General features: G+C 38.2%; 1 protein-coding gene across 1 annotated transcript in view; it reads left to right on the forward strand.

Annotated features, from left to right (window-relative positions):
* The window catches only part of snd1 (staphylococcal nuclease and tudor domain containing 1), a 123,156-nt gene that overhangs the window by 76,600 nt on the left and 26,122 nt on the right, over positions 1 to 20,434 (forward strand). The window contains exons 19-21 of the mRNA XM_087787301.1: positions 8,144 to 8,285; positions 18,640 to 18,763; positions 20,098 to 20,167. Coding sequence (XP_087643427.1) covers positions 8,144 to 8,285; positions 18,640 to 18,763; positions 20,098 to 20,167 — 336 coding nt within the window. The remainder of the gene's footprint in view (positions 1 to 8,143; positions 8,286 to 18,639; positions 18,764 to 20,097; positions 20,168 to 20,434) is intronic.

Consider the following 20,434-nt stretch of genomic DNA (forward strand, 5'->3'; position numbering starts at 1 on the left):
AAGATGTATATTATTATATATTTTATTTTTTTAATGTTGGAAGTTGATGTTTGTCCTTCATCATTTCAAACTGCGATTTTTAAAAAAGGGCATTTTCTCCCTCTTTGTACGGCACAACTTGATTCTGGTTGTTATTTAGGTCAGTTCACTTACTGTGTCCACCCTTGCGTTTATCAGTAAAACTAGAGAATGGGACCACTCTCCCAGTTTTGGGACTATGTCTCTTTCCATCTCCTCTCACATGCCCAGGGGTGAGACGGTTACATAAACAAGCTCTCGTCACAACGGCAATGGCTTCAAGTTGACTTTGTTGTTTTTGTCTGTTCATTTTTGTGTGTACTTTATTCAATGGCCATGGCCTCAAATGTTACTGCACTTGTCATTTTTTCCTCTAAGTGTTTTTCTTGACAGTGCGGTGTACTACTCCACTGAACTTTGTCATCGCCATGAAGGTTTTTCTAAGGTCATCAAACTAATTTTTTACTTAACTTTTCTTTTCTAATGGGGAACTGAGGAACAATCTTGTATGCACTTACCTAATGATAATTATAGGTCAATTTACCTGATGGATTTACTCTTTTTACATTGCTTACCAAGAAACCGAATCAAAAACTCTACATCAGTTCACTCTCCTTGGCTTTTATTACTTGCATTCTTCCTCTTCCTATTTGTTTGTTTAGTTATCTCTTCATCTGCACTAACCTCTGCCACTTGCTGCGATGCAGCATCACTACCATTACTCTAATCCCTACTTGCCCCATTTCCATGCTCTATGTCTTCTGTTTAATGCCACTGTTGACTCACCCCAAGTGCAAATAAAGTGAAAGATCACTAGAAATAATTATTAATATATTCTTCAAATGTAATTTATCAATGCAGAGTGAGGAAATCGCCTGTGCTGCTTTGTTTTCATGGTAACGGTAGACTTGAAAAGCTTGATGATGAGGAAAGCAGTGTTTTTTGTAAACATTAGAGACGTGAAAAGAAAAGGTTTGAGTAAGTAGGGCGATGAAGATGGGTTGTAAGTGTATTGTAGCAGTACTTTCTCAGTAGCTTATTCGAATACTGTTGTGCTGGGATGGCACAGTTGCATCATACAGCTTTTCATTTATAGATGTGACGTCTTTGAAAAAGAATATGATTATTATTAAAGTCATCTACACTAAGTTGGTTAATAAAATGAGCACTACCCAAACCTTTTGGATCCAATATGCTCAGACTTCAGTTTGACGTACCAAACATATTTAAGACATGGAATAAATCATGACACTCAATCCCATTGTTTTGTAAAGAATTTCATTGAGAGACGACTCGACTGCACTAGTTTCTTTTCCCTTTACTTAAAACCCAGAGAATGGATTGAAGCTGGGCAGGTAACCTCAGATGATGAAAGTCGACTGGTAGCTGACGGAGAGACGGGTATTTCCCTGAAGCTTACGTTACTATGGGAGTTGGAACAAAGCCTTCCTGTCCTCCCGTATCTCTAGATCATGACCAAAGACACTGGAAACAAAGGCACTGCTTCTGAACTTTCTGTAGTGTTGCTCTGCAAATACTTACATCACACGAAAAAACTAAATAAATGAAATGTCTGGATAATGGCCCGTATATTGGGTTATTATTTAACATTTAGATAAATATAGATAACTTAAAATTAGACGTTGATCTACCTTTTTTTATTGACTTCATTTTTTCATAAAAACAATTCCTATGAGCTTTTTCAGAATAAGTAAACAAAGCAACTTAAAACCTTTATCGTATTGTTTATAACATTGCATATTCCATAATTATTATAAGAATAATTACCGGCAGTTTATTATCCAACCTCGCAAATTACAACCTTGGTTTGGATACATCTTAAAAAATAAAAAACAATCCCTTTCATGCATTGTGAGTAAAAAATAAGCTTTTCTAGTATGAAGAAAATGTTCCACGTCGAAGCCCTCAATTTCCTTTAACTTGATCCTTTGTGTCTGCACCTTCAGAAAAGTGTAGCTGGAATCACTTAAATTCTTGACATAAGGCTGTTGAATCGACTGCTTCGAGCGGACCTGGCGTTTTAGCAATAAGCGGCGGCATTGTGTCCTCAGTCATCTGGTCTTTACAGCCAGGTGCTGGTTCCCAGAGGACAAAGGCGACCGTTCTTATCCCCGTCACGTACCCAGTTACAGCTTGTGGCCGACGCTTGCTAAACCTCTCATTTTGAATATACTTTTTAAAAATGTTACAAGTTGATAGTACGTTTGCTCCGGGCTCCCCGGTCCTCAGCTATAATACCGGTCTGCATGCATGCGTGTGCTTGACAGCGTCATATTAGGAGGTAAGCCGGGCCCGAGTATCCTCACCGACTGCCTGCTACCTTTTTTCAAGGGAGAACATCTGTTGGCTGTGATATAAAGAGAGTATCCTTTTCTCCTCTTTTCCCACCCTCCGTCACACGCTCTCCTGTTTTGGTTCTGAATTCCCCAGCTGCTCACCTTCCTCAAGTCACCTTAAAAAAAAAAAACCTGTCCCACACCACCTGTGCAGTTTTAATGCATAATTTATCTGCTAAGTAACCACATCTGAGAGACTTAAACCTCTGTCCCTCTGCTGCGTTCAAGCTTGAGAACTGGTTGGGTTTGACTGATGGAAGCCGTGACCTCTTTGTGTCATTTGAAGAATTATGCAAATTCAGGAAAAACATATAATTTGACGGTTTAACCTACACAGCGGTTTTAGATATTCTAGAAAAACAAGAAACGACAGTAGAATATATGTTTTATTACACTTCTCTCAGGTTGACTGTTTTTATCACAATAAACGCATGGCATATAAAAAAATTAGGGGTGTAAATATTCGTTCAATTATACCAACTAATTGTTATTTATAATGGGGATGATGAAACATCAAAAATAATTTTAAAATGTGTTCTTTTGGATCTAATGGAAAAGGATATAATCTGTGCACTTCAAAGCAAACGGAATAAGGAAAAAAGTGAACATCACATAAAATCATCAAAGGTGTACGATTTTTAATCAATAAAACTTTTATTATACAGGTATATTACCATATTTTCTCAAGTCAAGATTGTCTTTTCCATTCTCTGAACGTAACTTCCTGTTATCTTCCCATTTTCTCATTTATACTCTTCTAATGGATTGATTTCGAGATTTTTCCATAATATAATATGTTACTTTCAGCCTCTGTATTTGAAGACATAGTTTAAAAAAACAACAACTTTTTATTCTTCCAATAAAACTTCACAAATGTAATGCTCTAAAATAAATAGACGTATATTGTTTATGTATTAAGAAAGATATGTCTCTATCCCGCCCTCTTCGGTCAGCTCCATCATAAGGTGAGCTGCCAGGGTTAATGTACCGTCAACAAACCCTCTAACCTCGGAGGCAGACCTTTTTTAGGGGCCGCGTGGGTGAATTGGGTTAATGTCTCATCCATTTAGAGCACGGCGGCAATTTGACCAGCCCGACACCCGTCTGTCAAGTTACACTCCAATCATGATTTATACGCACGGTCATTTTTCTTGGGGAGTCATTTGGAATGCTGCTCGTCGGGATGGAGATGGAGAAGATGTGAGACACTCTAGATATTGGACACCTTCAGCTTTCAGACAGAAATAAACCAAAGAGCAAGAACGGAGTAGTCGGTCTGTCAATCAAATGATTTGATATACCTTTGTCACCGTCTGGTCAAAGGATTTGTTCAGAAAGGAAATATTTGAAAAAAACAGAATCCGCTGCACTTGACATTGATTGAATCTAAATGTGTTTTCACATTTATTAAATGTCATTCACATTTGCTGCGTTTATTCAATTAATTTTCAATATGCAGTAAAGTTGCTGCTGCAAATATTTGTGTGTATAAAAATTACTTTTTCTGTTTCACCTCCACTTTTTATTAAAAATGTCAACAACTGCCTGTTCTATCCACCTCCGAGTTTCTTCAGAAACATTTAGACATGCAGTTTCATTATTACTTTTAATAGGTGAAAAATATTTATCAGGTTTTATACATAAGTGAAGGATGATATTCAGCCATATTAGTCGAGCATTCTTTCCAAAGTGCGCTTCATTTGGAGAATAATGGGCTCCAGATCTATTCACAAAGTGCTTTCTTCTGAATTGCAGACTTGTATTGATTTCGATTGTTCTCAAAGTGTGACCACATAATGAATTAGCTATAACACTATGCAAATTACAATGTAAGGAGGAATGGAAAACTCGATACCATGTTGATAACAAACCTCTCCAGGGTTTTTTATGTGGATGTGTGTAAAGATGTATGCAAGATAAAGTGTTTGTAGTGACTGTGTAGACCTTGTTGTCTCGGAACTTAAAAAAAAACAAACATTTAAAAGGCGTCTGACAAATTAAAATAAAAAAATGTGTTTAACCCGGACTAAGAACGTAGACTTGTTTTCCTATGAAGGCTTAAACGCACTGAATTGTAGCTATCGGTAATCCCTGTCTTACTGCATGTTCTTCCACACGCCATGGTTGAGCATGTCTACATTTGTAAAGCATTAAACCGGGAAAGGTAGTGTGACAGTCGTGGTAAGAACGGTGTTTTTCCCGCTAGAGAGCAAGCAGGTGACGATCCCGAAGCCAACATAAGCTCCACGTGTGAGTGAGTACGCATATTTGTAAAAATGGAAATTTGCCTAATCCCCCGAATGCATGCTTGAACACTTCCTTTAGCCTCGTAGTTGTGGTTGCAGGATCAGCATGAATGGCGCTTTCCCCAATATAGCATTACCGCGATGAGCTCACACTTGTCACTCATTTAGATGCAAGTGTGTTTTCCTTCTCCGGAGTTGTGAAGGTCAGACTAACCTGCCATCTCATTCGGGTTGGCCTCCATTATTAGGCCTTGTTGTCCTTTCAGTCTGTGCTTAATGGCCAGCCATTCCTTCTCCCTCCTCCTATCCCTCTCTCCTCTCCTCCCCCTCTCATTGTTTCTGCCAGCTCGGTGGCTCCAGCGTCTGGCTGCAGTTGCAGAGCAGCAGTCGCATATACCTGCATTCAAGTGGAACAAACAGGATGGTTGGCTGCTCACGGAAGGTCATCAGCCCTGGGCACTTTGTGTGGCTCTGTGTACAAGTGTGTGTGCAGTTTATAAAGAGATAAAACTCTGAGGTTGCAACGCGGCACTCGCGAAATCCAAGACGCTTCCGAATGATCAAGCAACTACTCGCACTCGATCCGTTTTTGAAAATATGACGATCATTTTGAATCCAATAGTCGCGTCAACACTGAACTATATCTCCTAACTATTTGATGTTTTGTCTTCATATTCCCTTATTGCACATGGATCATTACGTTCAAGCAAAGGAAAAAGTTCCTTGGGAAGCCCACTATCATAATTTAGGCACATTCATTTCCCCGCGAGCCATAAAGCGGCATCCAGATGTCCATCTCTGGTCGCGTTGATAGCCACACACGTAGAGTCGAAGGTCAAGAGGAAACCTCACGGCCGTGTGAGATTTCCAATCCAATCGTAAGCCCACTCTCTCTAAAAGGTGCCACGATGATGACAGCCGGGCTAATGAATGGTGACACGCTAATCTTTTTCATCCCTAATTGGTGCACTAGGTGGGATTAACGGCCGAGCAATGTTTATGAGCATCACCAGAACATTTCAGCTTTTGATGTTTCAGCACGGGTGCCATCATGTGCCCAAACCAGAGTTTGACTTGAAAACTTTTCCCCAGTCATATACATGTTAAATGTCATATCTTTAAGGTAGAAAGTTGACGGATTATAGAAGCCTTCCAGAGTATCGTGAATACGCTTAGACAGTTATTTCAGGTCCAAAGTTTGCAAACTGTTTATCCAGTAAGATGTAAGGCAGAAAAATGAATATGAAGCTTCAATGTTTCTTGTGGTCACCATTGACTATCGATATGGTAATGGAGGAAAAAAAATATAAAAAAAAGATCCATGAATCCCAAGTCATAGGTGACATCCCTCTGTCCTGACCTGACCAGCCACATTCTGGTCTTTCTATCCCAATCTCTAACTACACCTGATGGCTATCGTTGAGCTCTGCCTGACAGTCCATCCTCTTCTGATGATCCCTTTCTTCATGTGCTGAGCTGACTTCCTTCATATTCTTGTGTCCTCTCGCAGTATTTTCATCCCAGCATTTTGTATCCTACTTTTGTTGTTTTTGGTTATCCAGGCACTTGTTTATTAGGCTTAAGACCATTAGTAAAGTCAATGATTAATTATAACGCAAGAGAGTGCAAGCTTTTATCTCAACACTTATTGTATTTATATTATATTATCTCTTATGCATGTTAGTTCTTGAACTCCAAACACTGACAACACTCAACGAGCAAGAATAGGAGCTTGTGCCGAAGCTCATTCTGCACCACAGAGTGACAATTCCCCAGATGGTATTGTCCCATTGTCAACAGTTCCTTAAAACATACAATTTGAGTTATTTTACGGACACACAAGTACGCGTAGTGGAATATAAAAGGTAAAAATGGCGTTTTAATTCATGAAAACATGTTAACATGTCATAGCCGTTCCTCTCATTATTGTTTTATAATAATTTCTCCTCGCTTTGTACCAATTCGGTAGACTTCTTCTAGTAGAAGGCTTGCCAATTTCCATCACGGAAAAGGATAATGTTGGCAAGCCGGAGTGTAATAAAAGCCCAGGGACTGATTATCTGAGCTCAAACGCTAGCAAAGATGAGCCAAGGCAGAGAGGGGAGAAATTGACAACACTCAAACTTAGTAATTGAATTAACTTTGATACCAGTCTAAATAATTTGCCTCAACCCACTTGGCTAATAGTCCTGTTTTTAATCCGTCTCACTCTTGTCCAAGTGTAACCTTTTTAAAGAAAGCACTTGAATAGCCCAGAGACCCAGCTGGTAGTTGTGCTGCTTCTGTTGCTGTAGCTCGACCAGTTGTAGTCCTCTACATCTCAATTCTTACCTTAGAGCATTTCCTCTACTAAATAACTAACATTACCAACAATTGAAGCTGTTTACAAACATATTCACTTGAAACAACCGCCCACTCTTTCCGGATCCTCTCCCCTGCTCCTTGCAAGCACACACATCAACTGACATCCATGCAGTTTGATTCGAGGCCCAAGGCAAAACACTTCTTCCTAATGAGCCTCCTGCCCTCTGCTTCTCCAGCAGAGCCGAGGGAAAACTAACCTTCATCCTGAATAGAAGCTATGCAACCTGCATATACAAGTATTGCATAAACATAAACAGTGATGCTTTTGTAGTTGACATTGTACCAGCGCTGCAATGATGGCACTTACTGTAAGTTGCACTTGTGATGCCAGTGTTTGCAGAGCAGTTTCATTCATGCACTTGGCTTATTGCAGGTTTGGAAATACTGGTGTGTTCTAGAAGGATGTCCCGAATAAAGTCATAAATTGGTGGTGGGGCATTAATAACCTTGGTGCTATTTCCAAGGTTAAATTGCACTCCAAGCACTTGGATAAATGGCCAATTTACCCCATAATTACTTTTTTTTCTGTTTGTGTTTCTGTCCTATATTTGAGGTTGATCTTTGGTAGACTGTTGGTGTTTGTGTTTGCATTAATTTCTATAATGATTAAAGCACTTTTTTCGTAGTTAAAAAGGAAGCCAACCCAGAAGGGCTTTTCTATATTTTTGTACACCAATGAAACTGCAAACAGTAGCATTCGAGTTTGCGTTTTCACATTGAAATTACACCGTTCTCACACTAGGATGTGAATGTAAGTTGACACTTGGTATGTTTTAATAACTGATCCGTGACTATGTTAGAGTGGTGGGTTCCTTTGAAGGTATGGGCGAAGCTAATTATCTTGGTTGAAATAAAAAGCAACAAATACTTTCACTACTACTTGCATCAATATCCCTTGGCAAGCGTTTCTTGTCCCTAGCTTGATCCATATTGAAGTGTATCATGGCCTCAAAATAAAATGCCATGTAGAATTGATACCAGGGAAGATTTAAACATTCTAGGAATAGGGATCAATTGTTGAAGTCATTGTTATTGATTTATTGTTTGCTAATGTCTTTTTCTTCTGTACTTCTTGTGAAGGTTGCTGTTCTGTGTATTTGTGATGTGACAAACGTAATAAAAGACCACCAAATATTAAAAACCGTGTGTTTCTTTCAGGTTTGGTCCAATTATGAGGAGAAAGCATTGGAGGAGGTCGTCCAACCAACGGAGGCGAAAGAGAGGGTGGCTAACTACAAATCTGTGTGTGTCACAGAAATTTCTGACACTTTGCACTTCTATGCCCAAGACGTGGAGACAGGTAAGCCGTGACTGCAGCGATCCATGCATGAATGTCTATTATGTCTTCCTCAGTACTTCTCCTTGTGATGAATTAAATCCAAACAAAGGCCTAATGATGGATAAATCAGTTTTGGAGGAATTGCACAGGAATTTCAATTAAGAGGAGTAAACTACCATGAAGTGGCTTGACTGACTAGTGTAACAGAAGCTATTTATCATCATGTCTCACATTTGTGTCTCGTATTTAACACTAGACTGACTTTATTAATGACAATTATGCCTACCAATTGCATCCCTACACCCCCAACATACAAACAAGGGCACACTGCTTATTGCCAGACAATGACAGGAATAAATCACCCCCTCCTCTCACCATACACGAGAGGAGGTCAGAGAATTGGGGAGATGGAAAAACATGAGCATTCCCTGGTGCTGATGCTTGGCTGCTCAGTCGAACAGACTGGGTATACATGAATTAAGGTACACAGAATACAATGCCTCCCCTACTGTCCTGACTAATGGTCTGTCTTGTATATGATGGATGGTTCAATGAGTTTCCTTTCCTGTCATACACAAGTCTATCTTGACCGTCACAGTAAAATCTGGAATAACCGTATACCTCAGATCATGAAAGCGTTCAATGTTGGAGTTGGAGTTTAACATTCATAAGTCGCAAGATTTTAAATGGTAAAATGTATTTTTCCTAAAAAGGAGAAAGGAAAAAGATTAACTGTGCAACTCCGTCTGAGGTTTTATTCAGACAGAATTGGATTTCTCCTTTCCACTTCCTATCTTTGAAGTCCTTAAAGAAAAACTTCTTGCACAGATTTTGTATGTATCATCACTTTTGCAACAATTTTTAGGAGAAACATACCCTTGTGGATTTTTTAAGGGACACTACTGGGTTCAATAACAATCAATAATCAGGGTGACACTCCTTCTTTACAAGTCTTTAATTATGAATTTCTGTTGAGACAAAGGGAGAAAATGATGCTCCTTCTGATATTTTATGAAACCACCGTTTTACCATTCTGCTCAAAATGTTCTGACAGAGGAACAGTGAGTGATTTAATCTGCTCTGATACCCGGCGTGATTTCAGATGATCCAACAAAGCTGACTCAGGTTATTTATTCATTTCCTGCTTTTAATAAGCACCTGTTATTTCACAAAGGAGCTTATGAGCTAAAAGAGTTTTCTCCAGGTAAGCAAATCTTGTGTGGCCTTCATTCCTGCCTGCCTCATCTACCCCATGCAGTCCGCATTTCCCTCCTACCGCCTTACCCCAACTCAACATTTTTGCTGACCTCAAAGCAATGCACATCCTTGAATAGCACATCAAAGTTAAGGTCTGTGAATCCAAAGTGTCAGATTTCAATGTTGCAGCATTAGAAACTTGGATCCACGAGTAGCGGTTACATAGTGCTAAATGTCGTTGCAATAATAAATTCAAGTTGAATACCTCTGAAAGATTTTGTATATTTTTCAATCAAAATGGTTGAGATGGGTTTCATACATTAATAATCAGAATCAGTAGTAACTCATCATAGAGTATATTATTTCTGTCCCTTATCCTCAGTTTTCTTTGCTTCTTTTTGTCAACTTTTCTCCTAGTGAGTAACATCAATACCTCAACTTTAAATCAAGTCTAATGTAACTCAATACACTTCTCACAACAAAAGCTAAACACAAAAATAGTCAAGTAAAATCTTCATCATTGATTTTCATCCTTCTGCCTTTGCTGCTTAATTTGTTTTCTTGTGTTTTGTTTAACTCTCCAACGCACTGAGGGCAGTATACCTGATTTCAACGTTTTCCCAGAGTATATTTTTTACTTTAAACGTTACGGTCTTGAGCTTCATATTCAAGAGTGTATGTCTTTGCTGTAGTCTGCTGAGCCATTGCTGTGTTGGCGAAAAACCCTGCAGCTATTTTTGCATATGTAAGCCCGGCAAATAATCTTTATGCTTTTATCTTCTTAACCATTGTGAACTAAATGCCTTCTCCTATATTTTATTCCCAGTGGCTTCTTTCTGAGCTCCTTTTCTTGTTTTAATTATCCCGGTTTAACAAGTTTTTAAGTTCAATTTATTCCTCCTTGTTGCAGGGCATTTATTTAGGCTTGATAAGTGATTAGTTTTCCCGTGTAATATTTTTTTGCACATCACCGAGTGCTTGAGGGATTTTGCTCTTTAATCCTTGGTTCATTTTGAGGGCCTTTATCTGTTAATGTACCCGTTTATCTCTTATTGTCTCAATTTCCTCCCCACATGTGCTATCTCTTCCTCTTATTGACGTTGGCCTTTTCTCCCGCTTTTTACTTGCGTGTCGGTCTCTTTCCTTAGGCTGTATGTAATTACTGTCAGAGGGGCCACTCGCATAGATCTATGTGACCTTGCACACTAAAGAGAGAGGTCACTCTATACACAGTGGGGAGTCCGAGCTCTAAACCATTGTCACTTTTAACTGCAGGACTTTCAGAAGCAATCCAAACTTTCTAAATATAACCCCAAAAATCTCTAGATGCATGTTATGGCTACCGCTTCAATATTGTGCCCCTTTGATGTATTTACTGAAGTGTATCACTGAAATGTCTGGTCCTCTGAAATATGTTTTTTATTTCAGTTTAACTAATGTCATTTTTATTTTCTATAAGAAAAGTTGTTTTGTTATCAAGCTAGAAAGCGAATAAACTGTATAAATGTAAGCAATGGATGAATTCATGATTCTGTAATTGGCTTTCTACTAATTTGATAATAATAACGACAAAAACTTCACCGAAGTTAACTGAGTGCACTTGAAGTTGTACCGAATACTGCAGAAATACAACAGTAGCAGAAACCGTTTTTGACCCATTAGGGGCGTAATCCAAAAGAACATGCCAACCTGATTGACAAGACACTTCAAGGAGAATAGCCTGAGGCTATGGAGATAAGTTTGAAAAAAAAAAGTTGAGCTGAGCTTGAGTTGACATTATTTCGTACAACAATTTAGTACAGGCCATTTGCAGCCCTTGAGCTCATTTCATGCAGCCTGGGTTCTCCTTAACTGTATTATTCAACCAGAGAATGTCAAATACACCACAATGTTTATATTTGGTGTTTCACAAGCTTTTCTATGAAAAGATCATGAATAAAAGAAAAACACTACAAAGTGATGGAGCTCAGTGACTATGCCACTTCCTAAATATTGAAAACATTCTTTACTATTTGACCGTGGACAAGTTTACAATTGTGTTGAACTGGTTGTATAACTGCTTTATACTTTGAATGTGATGTCCCTCTTTACGTTAAGTTTAGACATCCCTGATTTACAATAAAATATGTAATGGTTTTGTTAACCTAAAGAGGCTTAAATAGAAAATTAAACTGTTTGCATTTAGGAAATTTGTCCAAGGATCTGATGGAAATAAATCAAGTTGTTCTTTTTAATTTTAATTGAAGGCTTTTTTATTCATCAAAACTGGAATGTTTTTAAATCTCACTCTTTATCAAAAATGTTTGAGCTAAATTAAAAAATATAGAGCCTCAAGGCAGAACTATCAAAGGTTTAACTTAATATAATTACATACGTTTTATTGATCATCAGTTCTTCTATTGAAGTAAACGACAAATCATTACCTTAGACTCTAGAGGATATTTTTGTCTCTTTGGATAAAGACTAAACCCAAAGGAATTTCCTTAAGGGATTAATTAAGTCGTTTTTTTATATATCCATCTATGTACTTAAAGAGTCTATTGGTCCTTCAGTTGAAAGGAAATAATCGTAAGTCAAAGTGATTTCTTTATTCATCTTTTTAGAAAAACGACCAAAACATATTGATATTCAAGAGACCCTTGAGCACATGACATAATGTCATCACTGATGGCCTGTGAGGCTGTTAAAGTTGGATAAATGTCCAGTTCATTACCATCTGATTCCACGCTCATCTATCAGAGGTTTTATGGGACATGCTCGAGATTCCTTCCACCCATCAACCCTTTTGTCCACACTTAAGTTGGTGATGAATCAACAAAACTGATGAGTCACTTAAAGACTGATTGGCAATAAATATCCTGAGTTAGACGATAAGAACTCATCCTCACAGATGTGCATCACAATCCTGCTGTCGGATTGGAATTGTAGCGTATTGGACTTATTTGTTGTTATTCTGAGCCATCCCATCATGCACTGCAGGAATGAAAGGTTGCACTGGCCTTTCCATTTGGTAATTGTCTTCACTAAACTTTGTATGTGATCTCATCTCATTTTGGCAGTCATTAATATGCTATTAGTTTCATTCTAGAAGGCTAGTTTGAGAACTTTGGCCTTGTGCAGGGTTGATAAACTAAACCAGCCAAGAGGCCAAAATCTTCACGCAATCTAAGGTTGCATGTCAAAAAAAAATATCCATACCAAACTGTGTGTTGTATTATGATATTGTCTTTTCATTCTTGGAGGCTCACTCCATCTTCATTATCTCTGTTTGTCTCCCTTCATCAAACAGTCCATATTCCAATCAATAGTCTTGGTTCCTTATTTTATCTTAAACAATGGGATCTCTATATGTATTCAACATTCACGATCACATAGTTTGAGCCAACCATCCAGCAGGATTTGGGCCCCTATTCTCCTCCAGCAGATTTAACAGAAAGGTAATAATTGTAAGTACTTTAGCATAGGGGAAATATGTTGAAGGCAAAAACACAGCCAAAGAATCTTTTTAAAAATATGCTCTATACGTTTTCTCACCGTCTTGATCCTCACCTGCTTCGCGTTGGTGGTACTTCCTGTCAAGTTCCTTGTTTTCTGGCACAGGACGATAATGAGAGAAGTCGTTTCTCCCTTAACCAGGTGCCTCTCCATCCACATTATTCACACTTCTATGTTTTACACACAGCAGCTGTTCATCACCTAATGATGCTGGACACAGCTAGTGATGGAGCAAGGCAGGCGGGGAGTCGTGCTCTCCCTGGCTTGACTTCAATCCAGCCCTCCGAATTTATGGTGTGGAAACCCTTTCAACGGTTGAAAAAATTCACATTGGTGGAATATGAGTTCTTTTATTTTAACACCGTTTTGCTCAGTTGTCATGCAATTGTTGGTCTCGTGTTTGTTGACTTCAGTAGAGCAGAGAAATCACTGTCTGATATCGATCATGCTACGTGGCCCATTTGTGGGCAATTGGGTCATTGGTCTAAATCAATGATTCCTTTTTGTAGAACTGGCTTTTAAAAGGCGGTACAAGAATGTTCTTTTTGAACAGTCGCTTACACAGCATTTCCTCAGGCCCCAAAATACTCATGATTAGTAAGATGTTATTCAAATTTATCTCTTTGTCCAGGAAAAAAAACCTATTTATGATGCCAGAAGATATGCTGGAAATAGAGTAGATATGACATATTTTTGAAAGCACTTCACATTGAATTAAAAGGCTTTCTCTGTGAAATAAGGACATTTTCATGATGCAAGTTCAAGTTTTGTTGGCTTAAAGTATTACCCTAACATCAAAATATTGAGAAAGGCCACACCATCACTTTCTCAATCGTTTAATGCTATCATTGTGAAAAAAAAGTTTGTTTTTCTTCCCGTATTCGACCAAATTTATGGAGTAGAAAAGTTGTAACAGCAAAGTGTGTTTGTTCCTCTGCAGCACTGCAGCAAATGCAATATTTAGAGGTCAGGTTGATGCACAGAGGATATCCTGGCAGCAGGAAACATTCATTATTTAATTTGATTAGCGACTTGGCATATACCTGTCACTTTGAATTTGGTTGCATTTGATTTCCTGTGCAAAAACATGAGCCCATTCACAACTTCGATGAGTCACCGCACGAAGATGGCAGCCTAGTTTTCGTTTATGTCTGATTGACTGACGTGAAAGATGAGTCATGCAAAAACAAAATGGGCTTTTTTATTATAATTATTTCCATTATCAGCGGAAATTTGCCCAAAAAGGCATGAACTGCCAAGAAGGATAAAACGGGATAATTGGTATTGGTAGGGGGTCATTCAATGAGTTTAAATCCATACCACTTTCCATTGCTTTTTCCAACGGTGTCAGTGTTCTGATTTAAACATGACCTGGAACTTAATGTTTTTATAATGTAACTCTCGCTGTGACTTTATTTCTGCTTTTTTTTTCACTCACACCATGAGCAATGTTTAAAGTAAAACGGCATCAAAACAATTATATTGAGACGAAAGTTATTTGGGCCTTTTAAACTTTCTGCTTTGGGACATAGATAATGTTAATGGACAATTTGCGCTGGATTATTATTGTTACCATTCTACTGACAGTGTGTGCTTACAATGTGGCGCCATATATGCTATAGTACTTCCTCAAATGGCTGTCGATCTATCTGGTGTAACTTGATCTATGGTCATTTTGGTCAAAGACGGATGCGTTATATGGATTTTAATCATTTTTCTTTTTAACAAAGAATAATCTAAGGTCCGGGCCTAAATCTGGCCCACCAAGTGATTTTATGTGGCCCCAAGGTTGGCTCAAACTAAAGTTGTAAAGTACTTTCACTTGACAGCATTACATATAAAACATGCCAGTGTTTAAGATACGCTAAGGATCAATAGAGAGAGAATTCCAATAACAGTTAAACTGATGTCAAGAAAAGGAATTTGAAGTTTTGGTAATGGGGTGTTTGGTGAAGCATGACCACAGAGAAAATATTTTTTGGATAAAACCCCCAAGAATGGAAATTTAACCATTACATACTTGCCGTCATTGACAGCCTAATATATATAAATAGTATTATTATTTATTCAAGCCCATCATTTGATCAATTCTGTAATTAAATCAGAACCTGATTAAATAAAATGGCTGATTCGGGTAATAACACTATCAGTTGTCATTCTACCTTAAATAAATCCATTCATCAGTTGTTTTAATGTTAGTGTATCTCTGTTTACATCCGTTGCTTTTCTTTCATTCTATTGTGTCATTAACCGTATAATTAAGCGTATTTTCCTTGGAGAGTGTAACCAAGAAATTAATATTTACCTAAGTTAATTTTCAAATTATGTGTGCCACTTACTTATAAATGCCTGCCTAATGGTTGTCATTATATCACCTTTTTCCTCTGTGTACTGTTTTTGGGCTCGCTGCACTTTGTGTCTCTATCCTTCATTTTTACAAGCTTCAGAATTAGAATGCTTTTATAAGCCTCCTTCCCTCTGTTGGCCTCTGCCTCGCTCTTATTACGATTTTTCACCCTTCTGTGGTTTAATGGCTTTCGTAAAACAGCCTAATAGAATTTAGCACAGCCTTGGGATCCGTAGCAAAAGAGCACATGATTCACTTTTTTTTTCTTTTTTCTTTTTCATTGGCATTTTCATCCTCCGATTGTCTCTGCTCGCGACGTGCTCGCTGTAATTTAATCAAATATCATCACGACCAACCTGTGAAACAGACTCATGTCTCCTTCACCGCCTTGCTTTTTTCTCGCCAATGTTTTCTTCTATCTTTCTTTATCGATTTCCCAATGTTTGGGCCTAAATGCTCCATTTTTCAACTGCTTGATTTATAAACGGCTGTGCTATATGAACAAATGGCAGTAAAAGACAGAAGAAGCTCCATATAAACTGTTTGCTTTACACAAGCATCGCATCACGACAGAATTGAGTGCCTGCTGTGGGTTATTTTCCACGTTTTCTTTAGCGGCTTTTATTTGGACATTTAACTATAATGTGCTGCAACACTTGCATGACAGTAATGATGAAAGCATCTCGTCTCTCAGTGCTCGCATGCTGTGTTAAAGGCTTATTTTAGTTTCCCTTCTTTACCAATTACGGTCGGTGTTGATTTCTCGGTTCTTGCTGTCCACCCCTTGTTTAGATGTTTTGACAATTCAAATTTATGCCGTTGTTTTCCCATTAACAAAGGCCGCGTTCAGCTTTGCCATCAGTCTGATGAAATGTTGACATGACATCTTTTTAGAAGCAGTTTTCTCTTCATGGCTACAGAGCTTTGCCAAGCAGACACTTAACACCAGTAAAATCATTCTATTACATACATTAGTGTTAATCCTTGCGCTGCGTAAATTGATCTGTGAAAAAAAAGATAAGATGAGTACACAAAGCATAATAGATAATAGAGTGAATATGGAAAGCAGGATTGGAAAAAAAAAGTTTAATGTCCTGGATGTGGATAAACAATTGACATAAAAATGGAAATTTAGCAGTAAAAAAAGTGATGAAATGGCCGAAAAAATTGAGGGGCGGGACTTGGTACCCTGGGCTGTTTTTTTCCCCATGTTTGCCCTAACTTTTACATTTCTAAATATCATGATCAAAATTGTAGCTTTCACCCACAATTTAATTTTTTAAAATATTTTTTAATTAGCAAAACATTTGAGACTACACTAGAGGCATCATTTCATCATGCAATAAATATTATCTTATTTTCAGTTTCATAACTTCAACCTGTGGCCTTCTGAATCAAATATTAATGTGTGCTATACATTAATGCACTTTTCCCGGCTCTATACCTTGAGAATATTCCAAGCTGGCATTTTCTGTTCCTGTGGAGAAGGACTTGCTAATTATTCTCCACTAACCCCCGATGTATGAATATTTATAATTTTATACATAATATTTTAATGTTTAATTATAATGTGAAATGTTCTGCCTATTTAGAGCACGTGAGGAAATAAAGCCCTCGTGTGGTCGTCTTTCCATTAATCCTAACCTAAATGTGTAGCTACTACGTAAAAGATTAGGAGGAAACTCCATAATAAATGGAGGTGTTGTTGTTTTTCAGCCTGCTTAGTTGACTATTCTTTTTCTAATATCGAAAAAGTCCACAAAACGGCTGCTGCCGTGTCTGATGTTGTGTGTGCTCTCCTATTCCCCTCACTGCATTCATCAGCAGTTGGCAGAGCAGTGGGCGGCCGACGAGGTGTTTGGACAAGCACTGTACGCTGCCCTGGCCCCCTCAACAATCAAACTGTCTCGTTCTAAATCCCCTCCTGTACTTTCCTGTGTTTATCACGACTAAATAAGGCCTCTGCTCCTGATCACAAGTGACCCTTGGTAAAAACGCGCCTCATGTTTGTAGAAAAGATTAAAAGGAAAGGTGGGGAGATACAGAGCTGTTTTGTAACATGTCTGCTGTTTGGAATCAAATCAGAGCAGTGCTGGGAAAGTGGTGTATGCCTACATTTTTGGTGGTTCTGTAGTCTGGATTTAGACATATTTGAAGGGTTCAATATTCACTTGTACGGCTTTCACTTCTGCTGCTGGCAAGCCAATCTTTTTTCAAAACTAGGAAAGAAGGAATACACTTTATTATTACCTAGAGCTGAACGATGTTTATAGCAATTTCCATATCAGAGGCTGCAAATTGAAACGTAAAAAGATAAAAATATGCTTACATTGACTTTACAGTAGGTGCTGGTATGTAAATTTAAAGTCACTGTTGTAACCTGACAACAAAAGAAAACGGAACTGATGTCACATTTATGAGAGGAGGAGGAAGAGCTGTTAGGAAAGGCGTTGGCAGAAGCACAAGCAAACGGGACGATTCTTTTTTTTTTAAATGACAGAATAAGTATTTGAAAATCACGCTTAAATTCTGCCTGAGGCACTGAAGGTCTGTGCCTCATATCTGACTGTTCTGTCCAATACATACTGTGTCACACAACGTGTATCCAATGTTGTTCCTCAGCATATCGCCAATATGAACTTTACAGTAGCGTTGGTAATACAGCATGACCCTGTGTTATGTATGTGTGAGAGAATTGTTCCTGGCTACCACTCAAAGTGCAGAGAAATGTCAGTTGGTAAGGCACTGCCGTATTCTGCCTCACCACTAGGGCTTTATAATTCTGATAGATGACCTACTTATGTAATATATTGAGTGGTGAGGTAATTATTTATGGTTAACATTTTAACATTCTACCTTTCCTCCCTCCCCTCTTGCTGTGAAAAAGGTTTAAAGACAAGTTGGCGAGCACATCATCTTTGAAAAAAGGAATCATTTTAATTCAAAATGCGACTTTTTGCAGCTTTTACTTTCAAATTATTGAATTTTTTGAAATAACAATTTCCGCTCTTGAGAAAAGTGCCTAAGTTGGGTTTCCTCTTTGACTCTGTAGTGCTTTGACTTATCTGGTGAAATTTTCCATGTCAGCTGCCTTATTCCTGCCTGGAGTCTTGTGATAATGATAGGTGAAGTGCATGATATAATGGACCCCTCAGGCCGAACATGGCAGACTTGACGGGTCCAAGTCGATGCTCGCTGACATTCTCCGATTATGTAAATGAATTGAATACACTGTAAATACACGTGGTTTCCTACACTAATAAGACCTGCTATGAATAGTCCTTAACTGGAGGGAGTTTTAATGCTTGACCGTCTTTTATCTTGTTTTTCTTTTAGGAGGTCAGCTGGAGACTCTGATGGAGACCATGAGGGCGGAGATCGCTGCCCAGCCACCAGTGGAAGGATCTTATTCTGGCCGCAGGGGAGATTACTGTATAGCCAAGTTTGGTGACGGAGAATGGTACGTTGTCGTTTCTCAAGATACTTTACTTTCACAAAACAAGAAACAGCTTCGGGATCAATGTACATTAATTTAAAGTTTTAATTTTGTAGTACGATATCACAACTTTTCTTTAAGCTTTTGGCAAATTGAGCATCTGTTCCATTTTTTTTTCCCCATCACCCTATAGGGCCAATGTTTGAAAAAAAAAAAAAGAAAGTAATGCTGGTTCATGCCCACGTTGTTACACAAATTATATTCTACGATCCTGTGAAAAGTTGTGTTTCATAAGAAGACTAATTAAAAATGTGTTCTTTCAAAACCCCTCGCTACATAGTCAGGGAGGATAAAGGAAAGAGCTCATCAGTCACTCACACTTTGTGTCCCTGTTAATCATTTATTCTGTTTAAACTTCTGTCTATATTTCTTTCTTTTCTTTTTTTTTTTTTCTTCGTTCGGTGCTCATTATTTGGCTTTGTGCCGGTGTCCTTGGTTCTGTGCCAGTGCGTCTTTACTTGATCTTTCTCTTTCATATTTATTTCTTTGCTTAAATGCTTGATTTTTGTTAATTATTTCAATAACTCAAGAGTAGCGTTCCTCACCCAGTGGGTCACAAAAATTAATTTAAAACTAATTTACTGAAAACATTTGGGAGATGGAGCTTGAATAACGTTTTTTTTTTCAAAGATACTTTCGAGTTACTGGTTTTAAACATGCATATTTCAAAATGGTATTATTAGTTCAATATTGTTGGGGGAAAATATCATATTTTCTATAATCAAAGTTATGCATCCAGCAAAAGCAGTGCAGAACACGACTGCATTCAGCTCTGCTAACTGGTATCAATTTCCATCAAGTCCCACCAACTAACTAGGGAGAATACTTACAAATGTGTCTGATATTAGTTCTACAAAACAAACGTTTCCAATTAATGAAAAGGGAACCTAAGGCTCTATTTTAGTTAGTTTTGTGCAGAGTCATCCTTGAGTTCACTAGTTGTGAACCATTATAATAATAACGTCCTCTTCGTCCACACTTTTTTTTATTTATTATCTCCGACTTAATGACTTTATTTTAGGCAAACTTTGGTTTAGGGCTTCACTTTATTGCACAGGGGGCTCTGTACAATTTCTGCTGCTCTGCCTTGTCCTGCCGGATCCAGGCTGTCCTCGCCTGATTCCCCCAGCCTCCTCACCATCTCCCACTCTCGTCCCCTGATCACGGCAGACACATCCTCCAACACCTCCTCCCCGGGGAAATAAGCTTGGAATCATTTACTCATATGTTTTTCCTCTTGTGCCCTCTCTCTTCATCTGCTTCTCCCCTCCCCCTGTTCTCTTTCTCCTCTGCTGCAGGTACAGAGCCAGAGTGGAGAAAGTTGAGTCACCGGCAAGAGTCCATGTCTTCTACATCGACTATGGCAACGTGAGTAACTCACTACTACTCAGATCAAGCTTAAAAAAAAAGAAGAAAAAATCGTGTTCACATCTGAAAGCTCTGCTTTGTTATTTTGACTGCACAAACACATATTTTATGTGACAATTTTGTTTTACTTTAAATCTCCCAGATCCAGACCAGCATTGATATTACCATCTCAAATATATATATTTGGAATAGTGCCATTGGCATTAAAACATGGCTGAAAAAAAGAGTATTGGAATTAAAAATAAAGATATTGGTTTGAAGAAAATA

The sequence above is a fragment of the Callionymus lyra genome, chromosome 3 (assembly GCF_982586985.1).
Source record: "Callionymus lyra chromosome 3, fCalLyr1.hap1.1, whole genome shotgun sequence".
Lineage (NCBI taxonomy): Eukaryota > Metazoa > Chordata > Actinopteri > Syngnathiformes > Callionymidae > Callionymus > Callionymus lyra.